The sequence below is a fragment of the Larus michahellis genome, chromosome 8 (genome assembly GCF_964199755.1).
Source record: "Larus michahellis chromosome 8, bLarMic1.1, whole genome shotgun sequence".
Taxonomy (NCBI): Eukaryota; Metazoa; Chordata; class Aves; order Charadriiformes; family Laridae; genus Larus; species Larus michahellis.
In genome coordinates this window covers 19,867,533-19,889,228 of record NC_133903.1, presented here as the reverse complement: position 1 = coordinate 19,889,228, position 21,696 = coordinate 19,867,533, and the positions used below count along the sequence as shown (strand labels likewise).

The following is a 21,696-nucleotide window of genomic DNA, read 5'->3' as shown; positions in this document are numbered from 1 at the left end:
AAGTGAAGTCGACAATTGTCATTGAAACATTAAACACCGTCCTTCCTTTTTCTCTAACGCTGTTTCTCTTTATCCTGCATGCAGGAAAGCCAACATCTTCATCTCTCTGCTGATTGATGTGGCTCTGGGGATGCTGCTGATGTCCTGGCTGTACCAAAAGAACCGAATTGGTCACCTTGACGATACCCTCATCCCCGTGGCTGATGTAAGTCTGGCCAAAGCCGTTTCTCTTTCACCTGCTGTGGGTACTGACCACCTCTTGGTGTCTTGTTGTAAGAAGGCAATGACTTATGCGCAAGGATTTCAGAGAGAGTCCTGTCTGAAGTAACACAAATTAGGTCTCCTCAAGAACAGTGAAATCTTCAAATCAAGCCTGCTTGGGCTGCTCCAAAGGAACACAGCTCTGCTCTGCGTGTGCAGTGAATAGTAATTAGATGTTTACTGGAGGCCTGCTCCAGCTCCTAAAGTAACAATTGTGGCTTGGCCAGAGCTCCGCAGCTGCAGGTTGAGTGGTTATCGAGCCAGAATACTTTTATTCTGAAGTCAACAGGAAGAGTCCTCAAGTTGTTGCCATATGGGGCATTTGGGGGAAAAAAAAAAAAGCTGTAACCTGGGTTGAATCTGATAAACAGCTGAAAAGTCAAACTTGATAAGCAGTGCAGCTGTGCTTCTGAAGAGAAATTTCATGGGGAGATCCAAAGACGTTGGCGAGTCAGGACACAAACACCTGAAATCCTAAGAGCTCTGCTGTACAGATGGTCAACTAGGAAAACTTGCTGTGTCCTGTCATTTTCTCAAACATAACTCCTCTTGCCCACTAAGATCCCTCGGCATCAGCATAAATAAATGAAGATTCTAAGCATGACTCATACAGTCCTACTTTTCTGGTGGCTCATTTTAGGTGCAGTACTCCAGTGTATCTGTTTAGAGGCAGTAAGGAACATATAATGTACTTCAGAGGCTGGAGACCAGACCACTAATCTGAAATGAGCTCCATTTTAAGAGTTCTGTGTCTTGGGAACACATGTGCAGCCGATGTTGAGCTCTGGCATGCAGCTGCACAGCCTAATCCTTTCTCTGCCCACTTTCCTTTCATTTCTGGGAGAGAAGGTAGATCTTTCCATTGTTTTTTCTAGCAGCTGGAGAATGTCCTCTCTTTGCTCTTTCTTGAGCTTCTTAGTTGGGAGGAATTTTATTCTGATTAGAAAATCCCAGCAGCAATTTCATTTTCCTATTTATCCTACCTTTCTTGAGAAGAGCTCATGTCTCCCTTGATGATCTGCTTGGTCCACTTCTAACCTTTTAATTGTTACAAGCCATAGGTCTCCGATCATTCTTGTACATGCTGTGCCTTCACAAAGTGTGTATGGAGTGCCCAGCATAGCTGTGGATCATGATTATTGCTATTTTTGTTATCTTTCATAGACAAATTTTTAAGGAGGGTATGTTTTAAGGGTTGCTGCAGACACTATTCAGCAGCAGTGGTGGGGTAGAAAGGACCACAATTCTTGCAATGCTCTTGTATTTGAGCTATACATGAAAAATATTTTTCTAAGTCTTATTACTAAGTCTTTTGCCTTACAGATATTTTAGCTGGAGAAGTTTAAATTCTCTATAGCTCTCCCTATGGGATTACTGCAAGCGCCCAGCTCTCAGAAATCTGATTTCTTAACAAGTCTGCAAGGAAGTGGCTTTTGGCTGCACTCCTGTTTGCGCAGGTGGCTCCAGGAGGGCTTCCATCTGCCCAGTGTCTTTGGCAGATGGATGCTCTCCATGCTCAAGGTGTACCCAATTCCAGCACCTGCCCTGCACAGGCTCTTTGTGAGAGTTGCTTGTTTGTTCCTCTTTCAGTAATTTAGCTCACCTGTCACTCAACTTAGGCATCATAGTGTCAGCTGTTTTCACCATATCTCCTACATGTGCAGACTTCATTGCCTCGCTATCACCGAGAGCTGTTTACTTGCTTTCCTGGAAGCGCTAACTCCTCCTTGCATGGGTGGCCTGGTCATCAGTTGCTGCCTTTCTTCTCTGCTTCTCCAAGCTTAACAGTTCAGGCCACTTACAACTCTTCTTACATTCCAGCCTTACTTTCTTCTTTCAAGCATATTAGATTGTGGACATAAAATAATTTGGAGTCCTTTTGCTGTCTTTGGTGCACATAGATTTATATGCATTATGTGCAGGCCTTAAAAAATTGCAGATCTGAGTGATCCCAAGATATCCCAGTGACTTCAGCACGTGGTGTGCAAGCCAGCACCACTTCTTTTCCAGTATGACAGCAAAATCTCCCCTTAGCCATTCAGCAGTGGGTTTCCTCTTTGCCGCTGAGTGTCCATCTGGTACACATTATTCCCACCACTTGGGCTCCCTCAAGTGCTTATGTGTTGCCAAGTTCAGTAACACAAACTCTGTCATGTGCGGAATGAGTTACTTTTCTTTCCGCAGCACTCCTTGCTGGTCTGCGTTTGGTGTATGCCCCAGGTCTGATGATAGTGTCGACCTTACATCTCTGTAGCTCTTAGTAAATAGACATTCTATACATTATAATAAGATTGTTATGTATTATAAGGTTATATACATAACCTTATTTTAACCTCATTGATTTGATTGATTTTAATATTGACAAACCTTATAGTGACAGAATGGTAGCTGTGTGGGGACTGGATACAGTGCTCTTTTTTTTTTTTCCTAGCAAACATCTCTCTGGAAGAAAGCAAATGCAGGTAGGTTATTTTGGCTCTCAACAACTGACAGGGTCACAAGCTCAGCCTGCTGACGTGAGGGTCAGGCCGTGTTCCCTAGCCATCATTCGTCATCCCTGATATTATGGTTCTCACATCAGCACTCAGCCAGCAATTTTTGGTGATGCACAAGCCATCGTGGACTGCGGCTCCCACTTTCACAGCTTGATGAGCTGCGCTGGGCCGACTGCAACAACAAGTTGCTTTTGTCAGTAAATGAGGCAGATGTGATTCAGAGACACCTAGGGAATAGCTGGCAAGTAGCTGTGTGCAATACCAAGGACTGATTTTTTGGAGCAGGCTTTCAAATCCAGGAACGGAAAATGTGAATAATCTTCTCCATGTAGGTGCCCTCAGAACTCCCACCCTCCTCCTTCTTCTCAATCCCACCAGGCTTCCCAACGGTTGTCCTTGTTTTTGGCTTCCACAAGATAGCCTTCTTTCAAAAATACCTGATTCAAAGCACTACATTTGTCTGTTTTTAAAAGAACTGCTTATAAACCATTTTCTTTTTTTTTTCCTCCTTCACCTCTTTCATCCTTGCTGATGTCTCTTTTTCTTAATCTGTAATCTCTTTGAAACAGTTAAATATTTATCAGAGATCGTGCCTCCAAAATTATTGCTGGGGCTTAGAGATAATTGGATGTGAGTTCCTATTCAGTCATGTCCTGCTAATCCATAAAGAAAGCAAGCAGAGGGGACACTTCCTGGGAAATATTCTTGAATGTTAATTTGTAGAAAAGTATAATTTAGAGCCCCAAATGTCTGCAACAGATACAGGGTGCCTGCCAGGTGTCTGGTAGGGGGTGCTTTGGCTCTGCTTGCTCTGACTTGCACTGGATGCTGCACTCGGGCAGTTTGCAGCACGCTTCCTGGTGCCCACCCGTGGTGCGCTGTGTGTCCTCTGTCCCTGTCACGTTCCCACAGACCCTCTGTGTGTGGACACTAGAAAGAAGAGCGTGACAGGAAAGAAAATATTTCAACAGCGATCTCATCTAAACCATGTTAGCTTTAGTCTCCGATCTGGTAACATCCCTACACCCCTTTATGAAACACTTCCAATTCTGTATTGGATTCCAGTTCCAATAACTGTATCTTACTTATTAATCCTGGCCACATTCAATATTCATGACTGCAACAGGAGTATTGGACTCCCAGTCACCTTTTCTGATTCTGCTTGCTATTGATCAGTCCTAAAATATCTGTCTGGAAAACAAGGTTATGCCTTTGGACTAGGTTTTGCAATGCCTTGTGCAGCTGAATAACAGCAAGTGGAGGTGAATAACAGCAAGCGGAGGTGAATAACGCCTTCCTGCAGCCACGTGCCCCTGACAGAATTCAGCAGCACCTCTGGGACTGGCAGCCTCCACAAGCCTTGCGGAAGGACTGCTTTCCAGCATTTAAATATTTCATTAAAATCCCTAAATGCTTTTTCTAAGTTACCGATCCAACACTTTAAATATTAAAAACAGCCTATTTATAAAGCAGCTAACACTTCTGAGCCACAGAGGTAAGATCCATGGGTTAAAATCAGTTCTGACTTGCAGTGAGACACAGGGAAAATGAACAAAATAAAAAGGCAATCCTTTTCTTTAAGTTGAAGATGGAGCCCTTAATTTTTCCCCTACACTAAAAGTAAATGTTTACAAACTAATTTTGCAAGGATTCTGTTGGCTAAGAAATAAAATGGACTCATTCTCTGGAAATAATTTCCCCTTAGGGAAATTATCCATATGAATGATGGGGAAAGTAGGCTACAGTGCATCAGCTTTAGGTAGCATGTCTTGATTCTTCTATACATGCACGATTTTCAGTGCAACTCTCTTGCATGGACTTGACTGTAACTGGGATTTTTGGAGGTAGAGGGCTTTACTCACAATCTCTGGTCCATGCAGGACAGCGTGAGAGGTCAGTTCTTACACATATATTCCCTGCCTGTTTGCTGGAGGCTACCACTCTCAGCTACCTCGATTCACAGCCTGGTAAATGGACTTCACCGCTGGTTTCAGCTTAGTGAGTAGGTCAGGTACAAACTAGCCAGCAGCAGAGTCACCCCATCTTCTGCCCTGTCAACTGCAAGCGGGACCTCCAGCAGAGTCATGGGGTGGAGAGAGAAAAACAGTAAATAACATCAGCCTGGGATTAAATCACCAGAAACTGTGAACCAAAGCCCTCGGTGATTGGGGACAAGCTCCATTAGGCTTTTTTTCTTAATGATTCAGAGGGCTTCTTTTTCACTGGGATGCCACAGGTATCTTTCCACGAAGCCTACAGGGAGACATGACAGTGCAAGGCAAGATCAGTGCTATCATGGTTAATCTTGCCAAGTACACCACAGAGCATCAAGAAAGTTTGTTTATGTATGAAATACATTTATATAATTGTGTTTTCTACCCTGCAGTAAACACATAGGGGTTATTTGTTGGTAAAAATTCACTTTTTTTGCCCATGAGTGCATTGCCATCTTCCCTTTTTGAAATCCTGACAGCCTTCCCCATAGTTAATTACTTGCTCAGTTCTGACTTTTCAGTTGACTGTCTGAAGAAGTCTATTTGTGCGCCAGCGTTTGCCATCTATTTCAAGAACTCTCATTACACCAAGAATTCATACTGTGCAAGTCTGCCAGAGGTGTCCGTAAACAAGCACTAGACTCGTGTTCACAGCACTAAGACCGTCTAAGCAGTTCGGCTTCCTCTTTGCTGTTACGTTTGGATTCAGTCAAGAGTCAATAACGGTGCATTTTTGATTTAACTAGCTGTCTGTAAAGTAGTTGTTTGGATTTTTTTTTCCATTGGTTTGAAGAGTGTGGTAAGAATGCAGGGGGCAGCACGTAGAGAGCACTGGACCTGCTCAGCGTGGTAGTAGTATTTTATCTCAAGTGCCCTTGCTTCCATGCCTTTGTAGCATGTAGCTGAAGAGCTCCAGGACCTGCTCCAGTGGCTAATGGGAGCACCAGCTGGACTGAAAACGAACCCAGCTTTGGATCAGGTTTTGGGCCGCTTCTTCCTTTACCACATCCATCTTTGGATTAGTAAGTGCCATTGTTTTAACTTTTCAGCCTCCGTTTTCATCTCTTGCCTCCCGACTGTTTAATGTTTGCCTAGAGGTGAATAATGAATCAAAATGTACTGCTGCAAGTACAAACTTGTCTGTGAGTCTTCCTGCTGTGGGAACTCAAGCCAAAGTTAGATTCCCACACAAGGAAGTCATGCATATTAAATAAAGTGCTTATACCGATGCTTTGCAAGGAGTGCAAATCATGACGGAGCTTGCTTTCTTGGTGCCGTTAGTGGTGAGTGACCAAGGGAAGGCATTAGGTCTTATGAAGGTTTTCGTGGTCTTTGCCATGTAAGAGGCAGCTCATAGGACAGGGATGAGAAGTGTGCTCTCAGGATGCAAATGCCAACCCTGCCATCCTTGATAAGGAGGACAATCATGATGGACATGAACTTCTTAGTTATTATACTGACTTCCTTTGCTCACCAATCAAGTATTGTCTTGTTTCTGTGACTTTGCTCCACTTTGGTGATGAAAAAGACTGTGTGCCTCCACACTGTTTTATTTTACAAATACCATATGGCTTTTGTGGGAATAGCAAGAAAAGGGGAATGGTTGCAGTAAAGGTTGATGTTTGCAGTTACAAATGGGAACCTGGACACAAATCTAGAAAAACAAATCACATGTGGAACAAGGTGACAGCTCTGTTCAAGCTAAGCATGTCCTCCCTTCCTCACAGAGCTGCCCCACCTGGTCAGAAACCTGGGGGAAAAGAGAGTTTTTGTGGGCCCTCCTAAAGAGAAGATGGCATCTAAAGGAGTCTTCCAGTTTTAATTCCATGTGTTCATGGCTATGATTTCTGGAGCAATGTTCGGGAGGGAGGGGGGGGGATTCAGTCTTTTAAGGCTGTAAACAGGAAAACATCTCATTCAAATACTGACACTCTGCAATGTCCACTAGGCTACATTCACCTGATGTCCCCGTTCATTGAGATGATCCTCTGGTACGTCGGGCTGTCAGCTTGTCTAGGCCTGACCTTGGCTCTCTGCATCCTCTCTGACATCATTGCACTTCTCACCTTCCACATCTACTGTTTCTATGCCTACAGAGCCAGGTGAGTTGCTCTCTTTTGGCTGCGTCTTGGCTATGTTTGGAGAGAAGGGCCAGTGAGTACTCAGGCCACGTCTTTGATTTGTGGAGCATCCAATCCTGGTGTAGGTCTCTTGATTTCACAGTTTAGACAGCAATTAAATTATAGCCTTCTTTTATGCATGTACAAATGATGGCCGCAGTAGTACAAGCAACCTGTCTTTCAGTTCTCCTATGTTTAAATATTTATTTGTTGTTGTAGTGACCTGGAAAAATAAAACTAGATGACAGGCAGAGGACAAGAAAGCAGTTCACATGACTCCTTTGAGGACAAGAAAGCAGTTCACCCCATCCCTTTGATTCAACCTTATAGTAATCTTTTCAGTTGCACCCTGCCCAGTAGCTCTGAGGGGAACTGGAGGAGAGGAGGAGGAAAGGGGAACCCTTGTACCTCTGGAGAAGCCCCAAAATCCCTGCCTCTGCCCTGCTTCAGAGGTTTTTGTCTGCATTGTGGAGCACAGATGGCAGGTTTGGGGTTACAGCACCTGGTGTCATTGTCTGGACCTATTGGAGGACCTCATGGGCTTTGGGGCAGGTCCAGGGTATGTTGGAGTTACTGAGCAAACGGTGCCCACCAGAGTGCTCTGTTGCTGCCCTCCATTAACACGTGCTGCAGCAAGGAGCCACACAGGCCACTGGAGAATAGCTGCTGCTGACAAGGAGATGAGAGACAAGGTAATAAATAAAGGAACTTTTGGCTTATAAGGGACAGAATGGTCATCATTCCTCCTCAGGCTATGAGCAGTGGGTGTTACATTTCAAACAGGAGAAACAGTACAACTTCAGGTATGGGTAGTTTAGGGAATGGTTGGAAATACTGAGATATGAATCGGGTCTGTTGCGAGCGGAGGGCTTGTACCCGAAATCAGTAATGTCAGTTATGGGGAGTCTCTTGAAACACCTCTAATTACTGGAATTTCTGTTTTGGTCTGTGAGGAGTGGCTTTGCTCCTCCTAATTGTGCAGAGAGTGGAAATAGGGAAAGCATTTTCTCAGCTGATTGCTTGTCCCTCATGAGCTGCAGGGAGCCAGCCTGCTCACCTCCGTGGTTTGTTAGAAGTATAGAGCAGCTATATCTTATCTTGCTGCTGGCACCCAACTGCCCCTGCTGTGCCAGGTATCCCCCGTGGAGAGTCGGGAAGGGATAGCGGTCACACACATCAACACAGCCACCACAACACCTTGCGTTCCTGCAGCTGGCAGAAGAATTTTCTGGTTCAGGTGCTGGTGAAGCCTGAGATCCCCTTCTGAAACAAAGCACTCGGTGAAACGAGAGCGGGCAAGTGCGTGCAGGCAGCCGGGGAAGGTGGGGCAGGTGCTGCAGCAGGAACAGCCACCCCGTGCCGTGCCAGGGTGCGCAGGGGAGTGTGTGGCCCTAGAGCAACAGGGCAGGTGGGTATCAGCAACCTGGAGTCATCCTGGGCACCCTCCTGCCTGGGGATCCGGGGATTAGCGCACCGAGCTGCGCCTGCCAGTCTGGGGCACGCTGCCAATTCCTTGAAGCAGTTGGTGTTCCTCAAAACAGGCTCTTCTCTTGGATAAGACCCCTTGCCTCTGCTTTCACAACGCTGCCTTGAAATCGGAGCAGCCTCCTTGCCTTAACTGGGCTGGTTAACTGCCCTGGCTTCTGTAGCTCAGGCTTTCTCAGGCTCTGTCCTGCCCCACAGATGGCCTGTGTCCCCTGTTTTACATCCCTGTGTGTTGGACACTGCTACCCAGGGCTCTTTGTGCCTCTTCTCCATCCCAGGGGCTCTTTCTTCCTCTGTGTTATTCCATAGATGGCTTGATTTCCCACCCCTAACCACACCAAGCTTCTCTCACTGTTGCCATTTTGTCTGGGAGGGAAGTAGCTTGAAGTGTTGTAGCACCAGGTTATAAAAGCCCAAGGAAAGGATGCGCTAGGGGTGCCACCAGCCATTTAGTTGATCTCTTCCCACTCTTACGGATGTCTGAAGCAGAGATTTACTAAAGAAGGTGCAGGGGCTCCAGTCCCCTGCCTTGTCTCTCTGTGCTGCGGAGGCAAAAGTGAAGTGTACCGACTCCAGTGTGAGGGGTAAGACCTTGGCCACTGCTGCTGTGGAAGGGGGGTGAAGCAAGGGGACCAGGGCAGATCTAAACTGTAGAGACAGAGGTGAGCTTGGGGGAATAAGCTTGCTGCTCCCTTTGCTGCAGGGGAGGCGGTGGCGTGGGGCTGGCGATTGCTGCGGCTGATAGGGGCCACCCTCCGGTGGCATTTGCCACATCCCATATGCCAGACCCTTCATCCACAGGAGCAGAAATCGAGAGCATGGCACGGCATGGCCGTTGCCCTCCAGTGGTCCAGAGCTGTCTGCAGCAGCCTGCTTTGCCCATGCCAGAGGCCAACCCAAATACGCCTAACTGAGCAATCAGTATTTTATCTGCGTCATTCTCGGGCTGATTTCTTTTGCCGCCCCGAGTTCTGCGGCATGGGTAAGCGAGTGGGCACAGGGGTGTGATGATGACAGCTGTTTTGTGTTGAAGCTCAGGAACTCACAGTTCTGATGCACAGCATCTTCTCTTTGCCCAGGCTCTACTGCTTCAAGATTTACGGCCTGTCATCTCTCTGGTGCTTGTTCTGTGGGAAGAAGTGGAACGTCCTCCAGCGGCAGGTGGATTCCTGCTTCTATGACTTGGACCAGGTAGTGCTGCAGTGCCTGGGGCTCACTGCAGGACGCTGCCTGTGCACAATACGATCCTATCCCGCTTCATAGAATCATCTAGAATCATAGAATCATCTAGGTTGGATGGGACCACTAAGATCATCAAGTCCAAGCATAAGATTCAGTTAATATTGAGACAGAAGACACAGGAGGCTTTGTGGTGTCCAGAACAAGTGCATGCCCCAGCTGTCTGCATCCGTGGCTCTTCAACCAAATTCTTGGAGGCTGTTTTACAATTAGGCCCCCTTTGCTTCTCTGCGTGAGGGGGCCTAATTCTCGCAAGTGCTGAGCCTTTGCAAGGTACCCTGGGGAGCTACTTCGGTGGGCGCTGCAGGTGCTCGCAGCTCCAGGAGCACGGGAGAGGGGATGGAGGAGGGAGGCGATTTAAAAAGTGGTGCCCAACAGCGTTGCCACAGTAACAGCCGTGCCAGCATTTCTATTAAAAGGCCCTGTTTCATTCACGTTGTGCTGGAGCCTGGCCCACACGCTCTCACTCAAGCAGAAGAGGCAGGGTTTTTTTGTCAAACGCCGCAAGCTCTTTTTAATTTCTGAAATGCCACCCAAAAGTTCAGCACAGCCTGAGTTGCTCCACGCCCGCAGTTGCAAACATCGCTAAAATAATACAATAATATTTGGTAACTTCCAGGGCCAGTGCTTCTCTCTCCATCACAACAGATAACCTTGAGCTTCTCACACTGCAGTGGAGGAGCTATTTTTCGGTTTCTTTGGTGATGGAAAAGTAAGCGCCTCCGTGCCAGGAAGATGATTTGCGTCAGGGCTCGGTCCCTGGGTACTTTGAGGAGAGCTGGTTTGGCACGTCAGGCTTCGTCCTGCTGCTCCGGAGACCAGTGGGAATTATGTCGTTGGCCTGGGTGGGAAAAGACAATTCAAAGCAGACCTTTAAAAGACTTTTGGAGACATTAAGCAACTGCAGTGGAGTGACAGAGGAGGGCAGAAACAACTGCTGTAAAGAGAATGAGTTGGGTTATGATCTATTTCTGGTTATGTGCATAAAGCTGGGATGTTGACCCACCTCTGTCACAGGACTGTCTGGGTTATTTTCTTTTATAATATACCACGACCATGATCTCTTTTGGCAGAAATGGCAGTACCCTGTCTTCGTGTGGCCTCTGTGTTCTGCAAGTGGTGACTGAAAATTGACGAGTCAGATCCCTCTTTGTCATAAATCTGCATTTCTCCCAGTTGGAATTATTTAGGCTTACGCCAACTGGGCTGGCCCAGAATAAAAATAAGTTTTTCTGTGGGCAGTGGAGTTAATGACACCTGCTTTCCTATGGATTTTTCTCCTTCATCCTCTGAATATTGCTTCCTCCACCCCAGTAACTCCAGCTTCTTTCTCTCTGCTGGTTTCCCAGCAAGCAAGAGGCAGAAGTCCAGTGGCTGGGCTGACCAGTCGGCTGCTGCTGGGAATGTTTATCAACCAGATTTTGTCAGCTTTTCCCCAGCTGCTTGTTCTGCTAAAACAAGGAGGAACAAAAATACTTCTCAATTCTCCACAAAATTCCCTACCAAATTTCTACTCCTTTGTACCCTTCCACCTTTGCCTGATAAAAACTGAACAATGGCTTTAAAATTGGCAGGGATGGGATTGTCTCTAAAGGCAAAAATGCTATCAGGATCCAGCTTCTTTATCTTTCCAAAGATACTCCTATAATAAGGAGCCTTCCAAAAAGGCCCAGTAAGAGAAGTAGTACTGAAAATATTCAAGGTAACAGCATTATTCACATAGGGAGTAAAACATGTTAAGGAGTATTTCAAACTTTTACTGTCTCACAGTTTCCTATTCTTTTTTTGGTTTTTTTTTTATTTTGCCATCACTCTGCTAATGATTGTGTTTCTTTTTTCCCTAGCTATTTATTGGCACTTTGCTGTTTACAATCCTGCTGTTCCTTCTGCCTACAACTGCACTGCATTGTTTGGTGTTCACTCTGGTAAGATTTAACCCTTGAAGCTAATCATATACTGTCTCCTGAGATATTAAAAGAAGGTTTCCTAGTCATTTACTGTCATCCACAAAGAAAATATAAATCTGTCTCACACAGCCCCTGTACGCCAAGCAAGTGGAATTCAGGATGCGTGTTTGTGTTTCTCCAAAGGGAATTCCCAGCAAATCCCAGTCAGCGGCACAAGCTGTTCCCCTCTCTTTCACTCAGGAGTCATTTTTTTTTTATCTTTCCATCCCACATCTGGGGTGACGGCCCCTCTAGTTTCATCCAGGACTTTTTTTTTTTTTTTAATTAACTTGCTGTGTTAAATGCTTTCAGCCGGGCTTTGCTCCAGAGGGTTGGACTTCTTTATTTTTATTCTCTTCCCCCAGTATGACCAGTCCTCTCTGAGGCCTGCCTGGAGCACAACTTTCTGCAGACTGTGGCCATCACATGTTTTCAACATCTTTTTTGAGCCCTCTCTTTTCAGATGAGTTTGGCGGCAAAAATAAATGCAGCCGGACAAAAGGAGGTGCTTTAATCAGGGGACAGAAAACACTGAGCACGAAGCTTGTTCCTGACTGCTTTGCTCTTGCTTAGGTGCTCCACATGGGGTTCCTTCAGCCAGAAATAAGCAACTTCAGTTCGCTGTTGGAGAAAGAAAAATTTACGTTCGCTGATCAACAGTGATGGTGTTTGCTAGAAATGTAAGCCCGAATTCTGCCTTTTAGACTACGGCTGTTGAAAGTGGAATTGCTTTCATGTCCTGGCAGGTCACAGCCTCTGCACCTGCAGGAGCTTCATCTCAGTTACACCCTTGAGCTGAGATTGTCAAGGAACCTCATGCAGGATCTGGATGCCCAGCACTTCTAAACATCAAACCCACTTTGGGAGGCTTTAGCTTAGCACACAGCCACGTCAGATTGCAGATCGGCTCATGAATTTTCTAAGTGTTGCATCTCCTGTTTCTCTGAGATGTTCTTATTTTCTCTTTCTCGGTAGCTCCGCTTGCTGGTGGTGATCGTGCAAGGCCTGATACACTTGCTGGTTGACCTGATTGACTCCCTGCCTCTTTATTCAGTCATCCTTCGGCTCTGCAGATCCTACAGACTGGCGGGTAAGCGCTGCACATGCAGAAGGTCAAGGAGTTTGCATTATGCATTTCATTTTTGGTGCAATGGGGAGCTGATGAATAGAAAGATGTGGGAGGCAGGGCAGGAAAAAACCCAAGGCTCAAGTCGCGCGGTTGTCCATACTGGTAACCAATTACTGCAAGGAGCAGGACGAGGATGTCAATGAAAAGAAATGCGATGCTGAAGCAGAATCAGGAGCACCTTTACGAAGCCTGTGGCAACTAAAAGTGACATCCAGACAAGCACCGTATAAATGAGTTTGTCTGTTGATTCCAGTTGTAGTGTGCCAGGTCAGGTGAAACCTCTGAGAGTTAAACAAGCTGTTAGTCTTTGGTTTGGGCTCTGGTCTTTGGTTTGGTTTGGGCTCTGAAATAAGCGAGATTACAAAAATACTTGGAAAATCTGCTGTTTCAGAGGGCTAGATCTGCAATGGCTGTGAATCAATGGAGCTGCTTCAGTTCTGACTTGACTAACTGAAGTCCTGAGCTGAGGTGTTTGCATTAATTTCAGAGCTCTGGGCAGATCTCTGATAATCATTCTCTTTTTGTGACTAATCTGTCACCATTTTGAAGCTAGACATTGTTTTTCCACTTTTGGTAACTGTGAACCGTGGTTGGCATCAGAGTAAAGGGGCGTTTGGAAATGGGTTTAACTGTCAACAGCTCTGGATAACGTAGTTAAAATCAAGCAGGTCTAAATTTTTCTCTCCCCTCCATTCGAAGAGCATGCAGCAGGGATTTTAGATATGAGGAAGAGCTCGATCATCACTAAACCGAGGCTGGTCATCAAACGCGAAGGAAGCTTGAGGCAACCGCTGACAGCTTTGTGTGTTGGAGCAGTGCCAGGCTCGATTTTGGGAAAGTAGAGCTGAGCCACGTTACCAACTCGGTTGCTCTTCCATGGGTCCCTTCAGCAGGTTCCTATGAATTTTCTGGCAGAAACCTCTTAACATTTCAGGGCTGTCTTTGGAGAACAGGAGATGCTGCTGGAGAAAACTGGAGAAAACAGCAGGTCACAGGGCAGAAGGAAATCTTGCTGCCACCGAGAGATGAGGCCATCTATTCCCACCAGTCTTAGGTTACTTCTCAGTTTTGTTCAGCCTTCTGCAGGGTAATAGGCCACCACTCAGGCAGAAGGTTGGCCGCTCAGTTGAGTTTGTTACCTGACTGACTTTCTTTGTTGGCTATTTGTTTGCTCCTCTTAAACGTTTTAAGAAAGAGAACACTGCAATGCCATGCTGCCTGAGAGATGAAGAGGCATCTCTCAGAATTTCTGCAGCCTGTGCTCCTGCCCCAGCACAAAAACGTGTCATTGGAGTGGTAACAGATGGAGCAGTTGAATTGAATTCAAAGGACTTTAGAGAGTACATGTCACTTGGTGTCCTGACTGCTTAGGTTTTGCCTCCCTTTTCAGTCTCAGAACATGGATAAGACACTCTCTGGCAGACATTATGGCAGCTGATTTTACAGGCACCATCAAGATGGTTCTACCAACGTGAATGGGTAGCTTTTCATGACAGCAAGGGGTTAGTGCAGTGTTTAATTTCAACCCGGTTCAGTCATGGCATCTGGCCTCCAAGTTCTTTGGCTCGGTTTCTGAATTGATAAAATACGATATTGATGAAACCTGGGCCAGGACAGATGAACAGCCCATCCCCACACCAGAAACAAAACACGTATTTTCTTTCCACGTGTCAGAATTGAAACACTTTGGACTTTAAAAAGCCTTTTGCAAATATGTCAAAGCTGATGTCCTCTCTGCAAAAGCTCTGTCTGCCCAGCGTCAGCTCAAGGGATGCCACCTTGGGTGGGATGGGTACATTGTCACATCACTTTGGAGTGCGAAGTAAGGCGTAGCAGTGAGGTTCAGGGGTCTCAAACTCAGCCCGCACACAGGTTACCAACATGTTGTTTGATCATGCACAGGTCGGTTCATTTTCTCTGTACTTCTCTTTCCATCTTGCCCAACACGTAGATATTCACATGACAAACTTTGGGGCAAGTTTTGCCGTGGTGCTGTAGGACCTGTCACGGTGGTGTCTCCATGATTACCGGAACACAAAGAAGCAGCGAGCTTGCTTTAGTGCACTGTCATGTGAAACAAATGGGTTCATGTCCCCACCTCTCTTGTCCCATCGATGATGCCGGTGTACAGAAGCAGCAGAACACTGAGCTCTGGGGTTGGCTGGCAATCACGGGAGAGTTTAGGGTTCCTCTCTGCTAGAGTCATCTGCAGTAGACAGAGCCTTCCTGCTTTTAGTGTGAATTCCTGAGAGTCCTGAGCATTGTAGTCATCTATAGGTCATTCCAAAATACATTTGTAGCCTTTTTGTGCATGTGTTTTCCTAGAAGTTTAAACAATTGAATGATCTCATGAGGAGCTTGCTGCCCTGCAGCTGTACAAGGGAAGTGTGTGGCCATGCCCTACAGAAGCAGCATTTTCGGTTCTAACGGGCTGCTCCTAGGGTAAGAGCGCTCAACCACATACCTGAAATGTCAGTGCCTGCTGGTTTCTGTCTCTCTCTGACAAATTGCCTGCCTGGAAAGTAGTTCCTGGCATGGCTTAGACACTTCCTCTAGCCAAAGCACATTTGGTTATTGAGGTACTCAAACACCTTTTGGAAGGCATTGGGGAAGCCCGTGTTTCAGTATAACCCTTCCTGTCTTAAACGAAAAAGGCTGTATGGTTTGGGGAGACACTTTAAACCAGAGCTATCTGCTAGACGAGTGTTGTCTCCCAGAAGGAGGAAACTCTGTAACTTTAATTAATTCGAATTATTTCAAAGATAAAATGTTTTGGTTTTTTAAATGTGTAAGAGTCACACAGATGCTACAGTGATGGAGCTTACACAGATGAAGAGGTTTATTTCTGTTTGTGCTCCTGAGTCACTGGTTGATCCATGGCAGATCACTTCATTACTCGTGCCTCATCTTCTTACCTCTAGAAAGGAATAATAGGGGCAGACTTGGCTGGTGCAGGTTTGCAGAAGAGGGATTAGTTTTATTTATGTGAAGTGATTCAAGATCTTTCAAAGAAAAATGCCTTGCTAGTCTTACTTGTTACCTTTGTTTGAAACATTGCATTAAATGTTCATGTGCAATACGTCACCATTGCAATCCAAAACCTTTCCTATTTGTCTTTAAAGTATTGGGAACGTAGCAAGGCCAAGAGGAAATCCCAAAGTGGCAGGTTTGATGGGGTTAGCGGTGTGTTAAAGACATGAACGCTGGGATTAGTAGGCAGTGATTGCTTTAAAATGTCTTCAATGCCTCCAGGCCAGCCACTTTCCTCCCTTAGTGTGAAAAAGGAAGAGATTCGCACATGTGCTGTATCCACATGAGCACGAATTAAAGGGGAGTTCTCTGCCTGCTGTTAGCATGGAGTTCCCATTCTGATGGAAGCTTGGGAAAAGAGATTTTTCCAGTCCCTTTGTCATCATCAGGTCTGACTGGCTGATTTCTAGGCTTTGTGCTTGCTTTAGCACAGCGTTTCCAAGCTGGGAGACAGAGGGGCACTTTTAATGGAGCTGAGAGAAACACATCATTTGTCATTATGCTTAAAACCACAATAGAGAGAATCTGTGCTTCCTATCAAAAATGTGTAAGGGTTCACAAATCAAGAAAGGCTGAACACTCCATTTCAAGGAAATCGATGCTCAGCCAACAGAGCTGAGCCGCAAACGGCATGGGCTTTTCTCCAAGGGTGGATTTGGTATCTTTGTTTTGTTTCTTTTCAGCCAGTGTGAAGTTCAGAGTCCTTGAGCAGCAGGATGGAAAACCTCTTCAGCTCCTTATGCAGGAGAGCCCCTTATGCCCTCCGTGACATTTTCTGCTGCGGGCTGTGCCTCAGACTGACCCCAAAGCCCTTCTCTCTTCTGTAGCAGTTCTGAAACTGGTCACAATGAAAGGCCCCACTTAAAATATTCCAGCTGTGAAATGCTGAAACAAGGGAAATACATTTCACATTGTAATAATTGGCTGCTGCTTTCTCTTCTTTTTAATACCCTGCTTGAATCCTCTGTTTAGAGAAAATGCAGCATCCTGTATAGTGTGAAGTGAAACATGAAAGACAGGAGAAACACGGAGCTCTGTTTACTTCTGGAATTAAGACTTGGCGTCATTATCACCTCGCGTCCTGGCTCTCTGCAGCCTCACCTTAGTAACTGCTGGACGCTGAGAGAAGCAAAAGGCAGCAGCTAAACCATCCAAAATGAAGCACCAGTAAACGGTCTTCCCCTCCAGGTGTGTTGAAAAGCCTCAGCTGATCCATGATGCTGACAGGATGAGTGTGTGGGCAAGACAAGAGAGTTATTCTCCTGAGTGGCTCTGGCAAGGTGCATAGGAAAAGCTCACCTGTGCTGTTGTAACCTCGCACTTCCATGCTCTGTCGTCAGAGATACTAAAGGGAATTTTTTTTCCGAAGGCAAATGATGTGATGGTGGTAGCAGTGAATTTCTCGTTACACTTTCAGGAGTGATTGTGAAATATCCATTTCATGACATTGCCGGAGTACTGCCGTATCGCAGGGCTGCTTTTCTTGCTCTTTGCATCCTAGGAGGAGAGCTTGCAAGTAGTGTACAGAATTTATAAAAAACACTTGGGCGCTGGGGGAATGTGTGTGAGAAGGAATGAACTGCAGCTTCCCAGTTTTTTTGCTTTTTCCATCATGGGTCCAGCCCCAGCCCTGTTTGAGCAGAGGTCAGATTAGCACGGAACCAGCACACCAGCAAGAGCAATTCAACAGGGAATCCCTTCAACAGATGTCTTCCAGGGCAAAACTAGTGTTTCTGAAGCACGCTGTCTTCCCAGTTCCTCTCTTTCAGTAGGATATTGGTGTAAGAACCAAAATATGTCATTCTCTCTGGCCAGAAGACTCCATAAAAAAGAAACCAGACACCAAAGACAAGGCACAGGAGCCGCTGAGCAGAGAATTTGGCATCAGTGTGTTTGTGAGATGAGGTGGATAGCTTCTCCAGAGGAAAAAGATCACGACTTAGAGAGCAGAGGCAGTGAGTCATAAGAATATGATGAATTTTCCTTGGAGCACTGCAGAAAGATCCTTTTGCTATCTAGAATACAGTATAAGTCATATCAAGTGGTGGAAGTGCTTTAGTGGATGTCTCTCTTGGCCTTCTGTTCAAATAATAATGAGCAGAGAGTCAGTAAAGGCACTTTTTTGTTCTCCATGTGCTGGTAGAAATGAAAAACGGGCTTGTGTCAGAAATCCTGCTGAATATACCACTTTCTGCAAGGTCTTTTGCAAGGACAATCTACAAAGCCTATTTTTAAGTGACACGCTAAAATTCTTAGTTATGGTACATGTTAGTGTTCCTTTCCAGAAATTTCACGGTGGCTTTGTCCCCTCCCCACATGGCAGCCCTTGGGAGCCATCCCTGATGGAAGTCAGGCTGTATGCATGTAGCTATGCCCAAAATAATTTAAGATATTGGTGACTGATACATTCACAGCTGTCCTTTGGGGCGCTGGTAATGGGTTAGAAATCAATAATGCTGGGTTTGAGCATTCACACTCAGCTTGTCGTTCAGCAGAGTGATTATTTTTTATGTTTAAGATGGTGTCACCAGAATGCAAAGTCCAGACAGAGGCAGGCGGAGGGCGGAGGATGATATTTCCATCCCAAATGCTACTTAATTTTCTCCAGGAAGTCTCACATAGTTCAGGAGTTTCATTAGTGTTTAAAATCTTTTATTTTGGTGCACAAGAACTATTTCTGGCAGTGTGGCTCAACTGAACTGCTAGCCCAGTGAGAAGAGACGATGAGTTTGATTCATCTGTATGCCTTCTGCTAGAAGTGCCATTTTTCACAGCAATTGCTGTGAAAGAGGAAGGGAAAAGGGAACACCTCCATTATGAAACAAAGGATGTATATTATATCAGGATATATTATAGCTTTGGACTACAGAAATTGCATAAAAGGAACTCATATTGCCACTTCCCTAATAAATAGTTGCTTTTGTTTTGCTTGTTTGTTTCCATTTAGAATAGGAGGCAGACACCACGTAATTGCGCTGGGTGTAAAACCATCTCTTGTTATTTCTCCATAGGCAAGCATTACCACTCGCTATCACCACTCTGCCAAGGGATGGTTTTCAACGAGAGATGTTGTGGCCAAACCTTCCAGCCCCCGTAGCTGATAGTCAAAGGAACATACACTGCGTATCTCCCATGTATAGCAGCAGTTCCTATCCTCCCCCGGCATGTTTTCACTTAAAACATACTGGTTGCCTACAGCTGAGGAAATAGGCAGAAATAGTTACTCAGGTTTTACTGTTGTTTGTTTTGGGAGCAGGTTTCTTTAGTGTTTTTTTTAATTTATTTTTTCTTTTTTTTTTTTTAGCTAACTGTCTATGACTGCAATGCAATGTGGTTGGTTCTAGTGGTGCAGAACGTCCCGTAAATGCTGTGGTCAATCCGTGGCCTTTCGGCTGTAGAATGGGTTTGAAATAGGAGCTGGGTGAGTTTGGGTTAGACACACCTCAGGCGGCATGAGCTACGCTCTCCCATTGCTGCTACAAATGTTCGTTTTGATCACATTTAGAACTAGCTTCCCGGGAATCTGTCTGGGACCCACTTAATATCTGCTAATGAGTGGGTGTCCAACAGCTGGACCGCGCTGGGTCTGGCTCTCCTTTGGGTTCCCTCAGCCTGTGTGATCTGCTGCCCCAGCCTTTTTTCTAAACTTCATAAGGATGCTTCTGTCTACAGGCATTTTCTCCTTCTACTGCAGCAGTGGTGTACTTTGAAACAGATTTGACAAAGGTCTCCAGGATGAATTCTAGTGCACTCTTTGCTGAGTCCCCCTTTACCAGAGCTCTGTCTCCGCAGGCACTCTGAGTTTATCCTCCCTCTCTCCCTGAGCACCAGGCAGCTGGACCAAACTGGGGGTACAGGCAAACTCCCAGAAAAGTGGTTGCTTTTCAGTGGGCAAAAGAAATACTGAGCTTTTTGACAAAGTAGTGGCTGGCTGCTTGGTTTTTGTTGTTTCTCCTTTTTGTGGCTTGATTTTCTGCTGTGAACTATAGTCTCCTTTCACACAGCTGCTCAGCTGGTTCCAGCACATTGGACCCTTTCACTAGAGGAGGATGTCCTTCCATTTCTCCCCACTGTCCAAGCTTCCTCTAGCTCTGTAAGTCTCCTCCCTTGGCATCTCTCATGGTCTGTTTTCTGAGACCCACCATTTCTGTGTAATCTGTTCACTCTTTTGGAGACAATCTGTTGCTGTGCATCCTTTTCATGCATCAGATCTTGGCCAGACTGGATCAATCCTCTGGACTTCACCTGTCTCTCTACTCTGAAATGCTTCATTGCAATGAGATTTTCCAAGGTGTAATGTGCTTCTGTCACCCTTCGTCCAGCTAACGCGTGTGTCTGCCTCCTCCATCTTCCAAAAGACCAAGACAGGAACCTTGTGACCATAATTGGAGGCCACGAACTTTCATAGGCAGAGAATCCAGAGGCGGTCATTCTTGGGATGGTGATTGAAATCAAATTAGAAAGGATTAACTCAGCCCAGGAGCCTTAATTTCAAATGGTAATGAGCAGCCCTGCGTGGCACTGTGTGGTGTGCGTCCTGTTCTGCTTGGACTCCATTCCTCTGGGCGGGTATCGGGTGATACCAGGTCCAGCTTAAAGCATGGCCTTGGGCTGAGGGCTTAGCACATTAAAGCGGTGGCTTCATAAAAGATATGGCTTAATTGGCGCATTGTAGAAGAGTTCCCAGGAGTCGCAGTGCACTCCCAAAGGAGTATTGCTGGCTGCATTGGGAGGCCCCCACCTCTCCAGCCACTGCAACTTCCTAACGCAGACAGGTGCTGGTTCCACACCCTCCTGTAATGAGCATCACGCTCAAATCCTGCTGCTGCTTGCATCTGCTTCTCCGCTTGACAACGATCCTGGTAATACTCCTCGCCAAGCTCGATTTGTTGATGTCTCAGGGTGTTGTAGGAGGCCAAAGAGCTTTAGCTAGCCAGAGAGGGATTCTGACGCTGTATGAGTAGCAGCATTGACGTTTTAACAGAGGCCAGCGCTGTGTAAAAGTTGTGCTCGCCCTCCTCAGCTGCCTTGTGTTTTTTGCTACAATACATTTTCATCGCTGCTCTCCCTCTTTCGTCTCCTCACAAATCAACCCTCTATCGTATGGCAGTGTGGTACAGACATACAGGCTGCTAACCTACAGCTGCTACCCCAAGGATTCCTGGACATCCCTCTGCAAGAAGCTGTTCCTTGGAGAGCTCATCTACCCTTGGAAACACAAAGGAGAGAAGCAGGACTAAACACAGCAAAAGAGCTTGAAAGACTTGGTCGGGAAAACATATTGAATCCTAATTCTTTTGGACCAAAGGCATCTCAGAGCCAGCGTCTGCTGGATCCCTTTAGTTAGATTTTGGTAACATGGGAGGGGCTGAATTTTTAAAGGCAAATATTTTTAAACATTATTTTTCAACTCTCCTCTTCCCCTCGGCTGTGTTTGTGTCATATGCTAATGACTATTTTTGAAGCAAAAGGTTAAACCCATCAGTGCCTCATGGAACCAGCATTTATGTCACGGAGGAATTACGTCCGAACTGGTTTGATGATGTATGTATCCTTCCATGTAAGCTCACAGGCTGTATTAAAACAGACCTTTGGTCTTCGAAGCCACATTGCTGAGGTGCGTTCTTCCAAATATTTTGGACCTTTTACGCTTCAGCCTTCAAGCCAGCTGCTCAAAACCAAGATAAAGGGTCAGCTTGTCAAGTTATACACTGAAAACTGTACAGCAGGGTCTTCTGTGTTCGTGGGATATTTATTCTTTTCCTTTTGGGTGGGCTTGGATTCAGCCCCACGGCAGCACCAGGGAAAGTGTTAAGCGTAGAAAAAACAGGGCTGGAGGCCCAGAAACACAGACTGCTGCACCTTTGTGCCTGTATAGTCTCATCTACATTGTTTCAACAGCAAGTAGTGTTTTGGGGAGAGCTGAGCCCAGAGCCGAGCCCAGAGCCGAAGTGCGGAGTGCACAGTCCCAGAGCCCAGGCTGCTGGGGTGCACATG

At 45.9% G+C, this 21,696-nt stretch overlaps 1 protein-coding gene across 1 annotated transcript in view; it reads left to right on the top strand.

Moving 5' to 3' along the window:
* The window catches only part of PIGQ (phosphatidylinositol glycan anchor biosynthesis class Q), a 47,524-nt gene extending 26,585 nt beyond the window's left edge, over positions 1-20,939 (top strand). The window contains exons 7-14 of the mRNA XM_074599347.1: positions 85-205; positions 5,646-5,772; positions 6,699-6,852; positions 9,435-9,546; positions 11,439-11,519; positions 12,516-12,630; positions 16,383-16,464; positions 20,810-20,939. Of these exons, the coding sequence (XP_074455448.1) occupies positions 85-205; positions 5,646-5,772; positions 6,699-6,852; positions 9,435-9,546; positions 11,439-11,519; positions 12,516-12,630; positions 16,383-16,464; positions 20,810-20,939 (922 nt within the window). The remainder of the gene's footprint in view (positions 1-84; positions 206-5,645; positions 5,773-6,698; positions 6,853-9,434; positions 9,547-11,438; positions 11,520-12,515; positions 12,631-16,382; positions 16,465-20,809) is intronic.
* Positions 20,940-21,696: the final 757 nt, after the last annotated feature.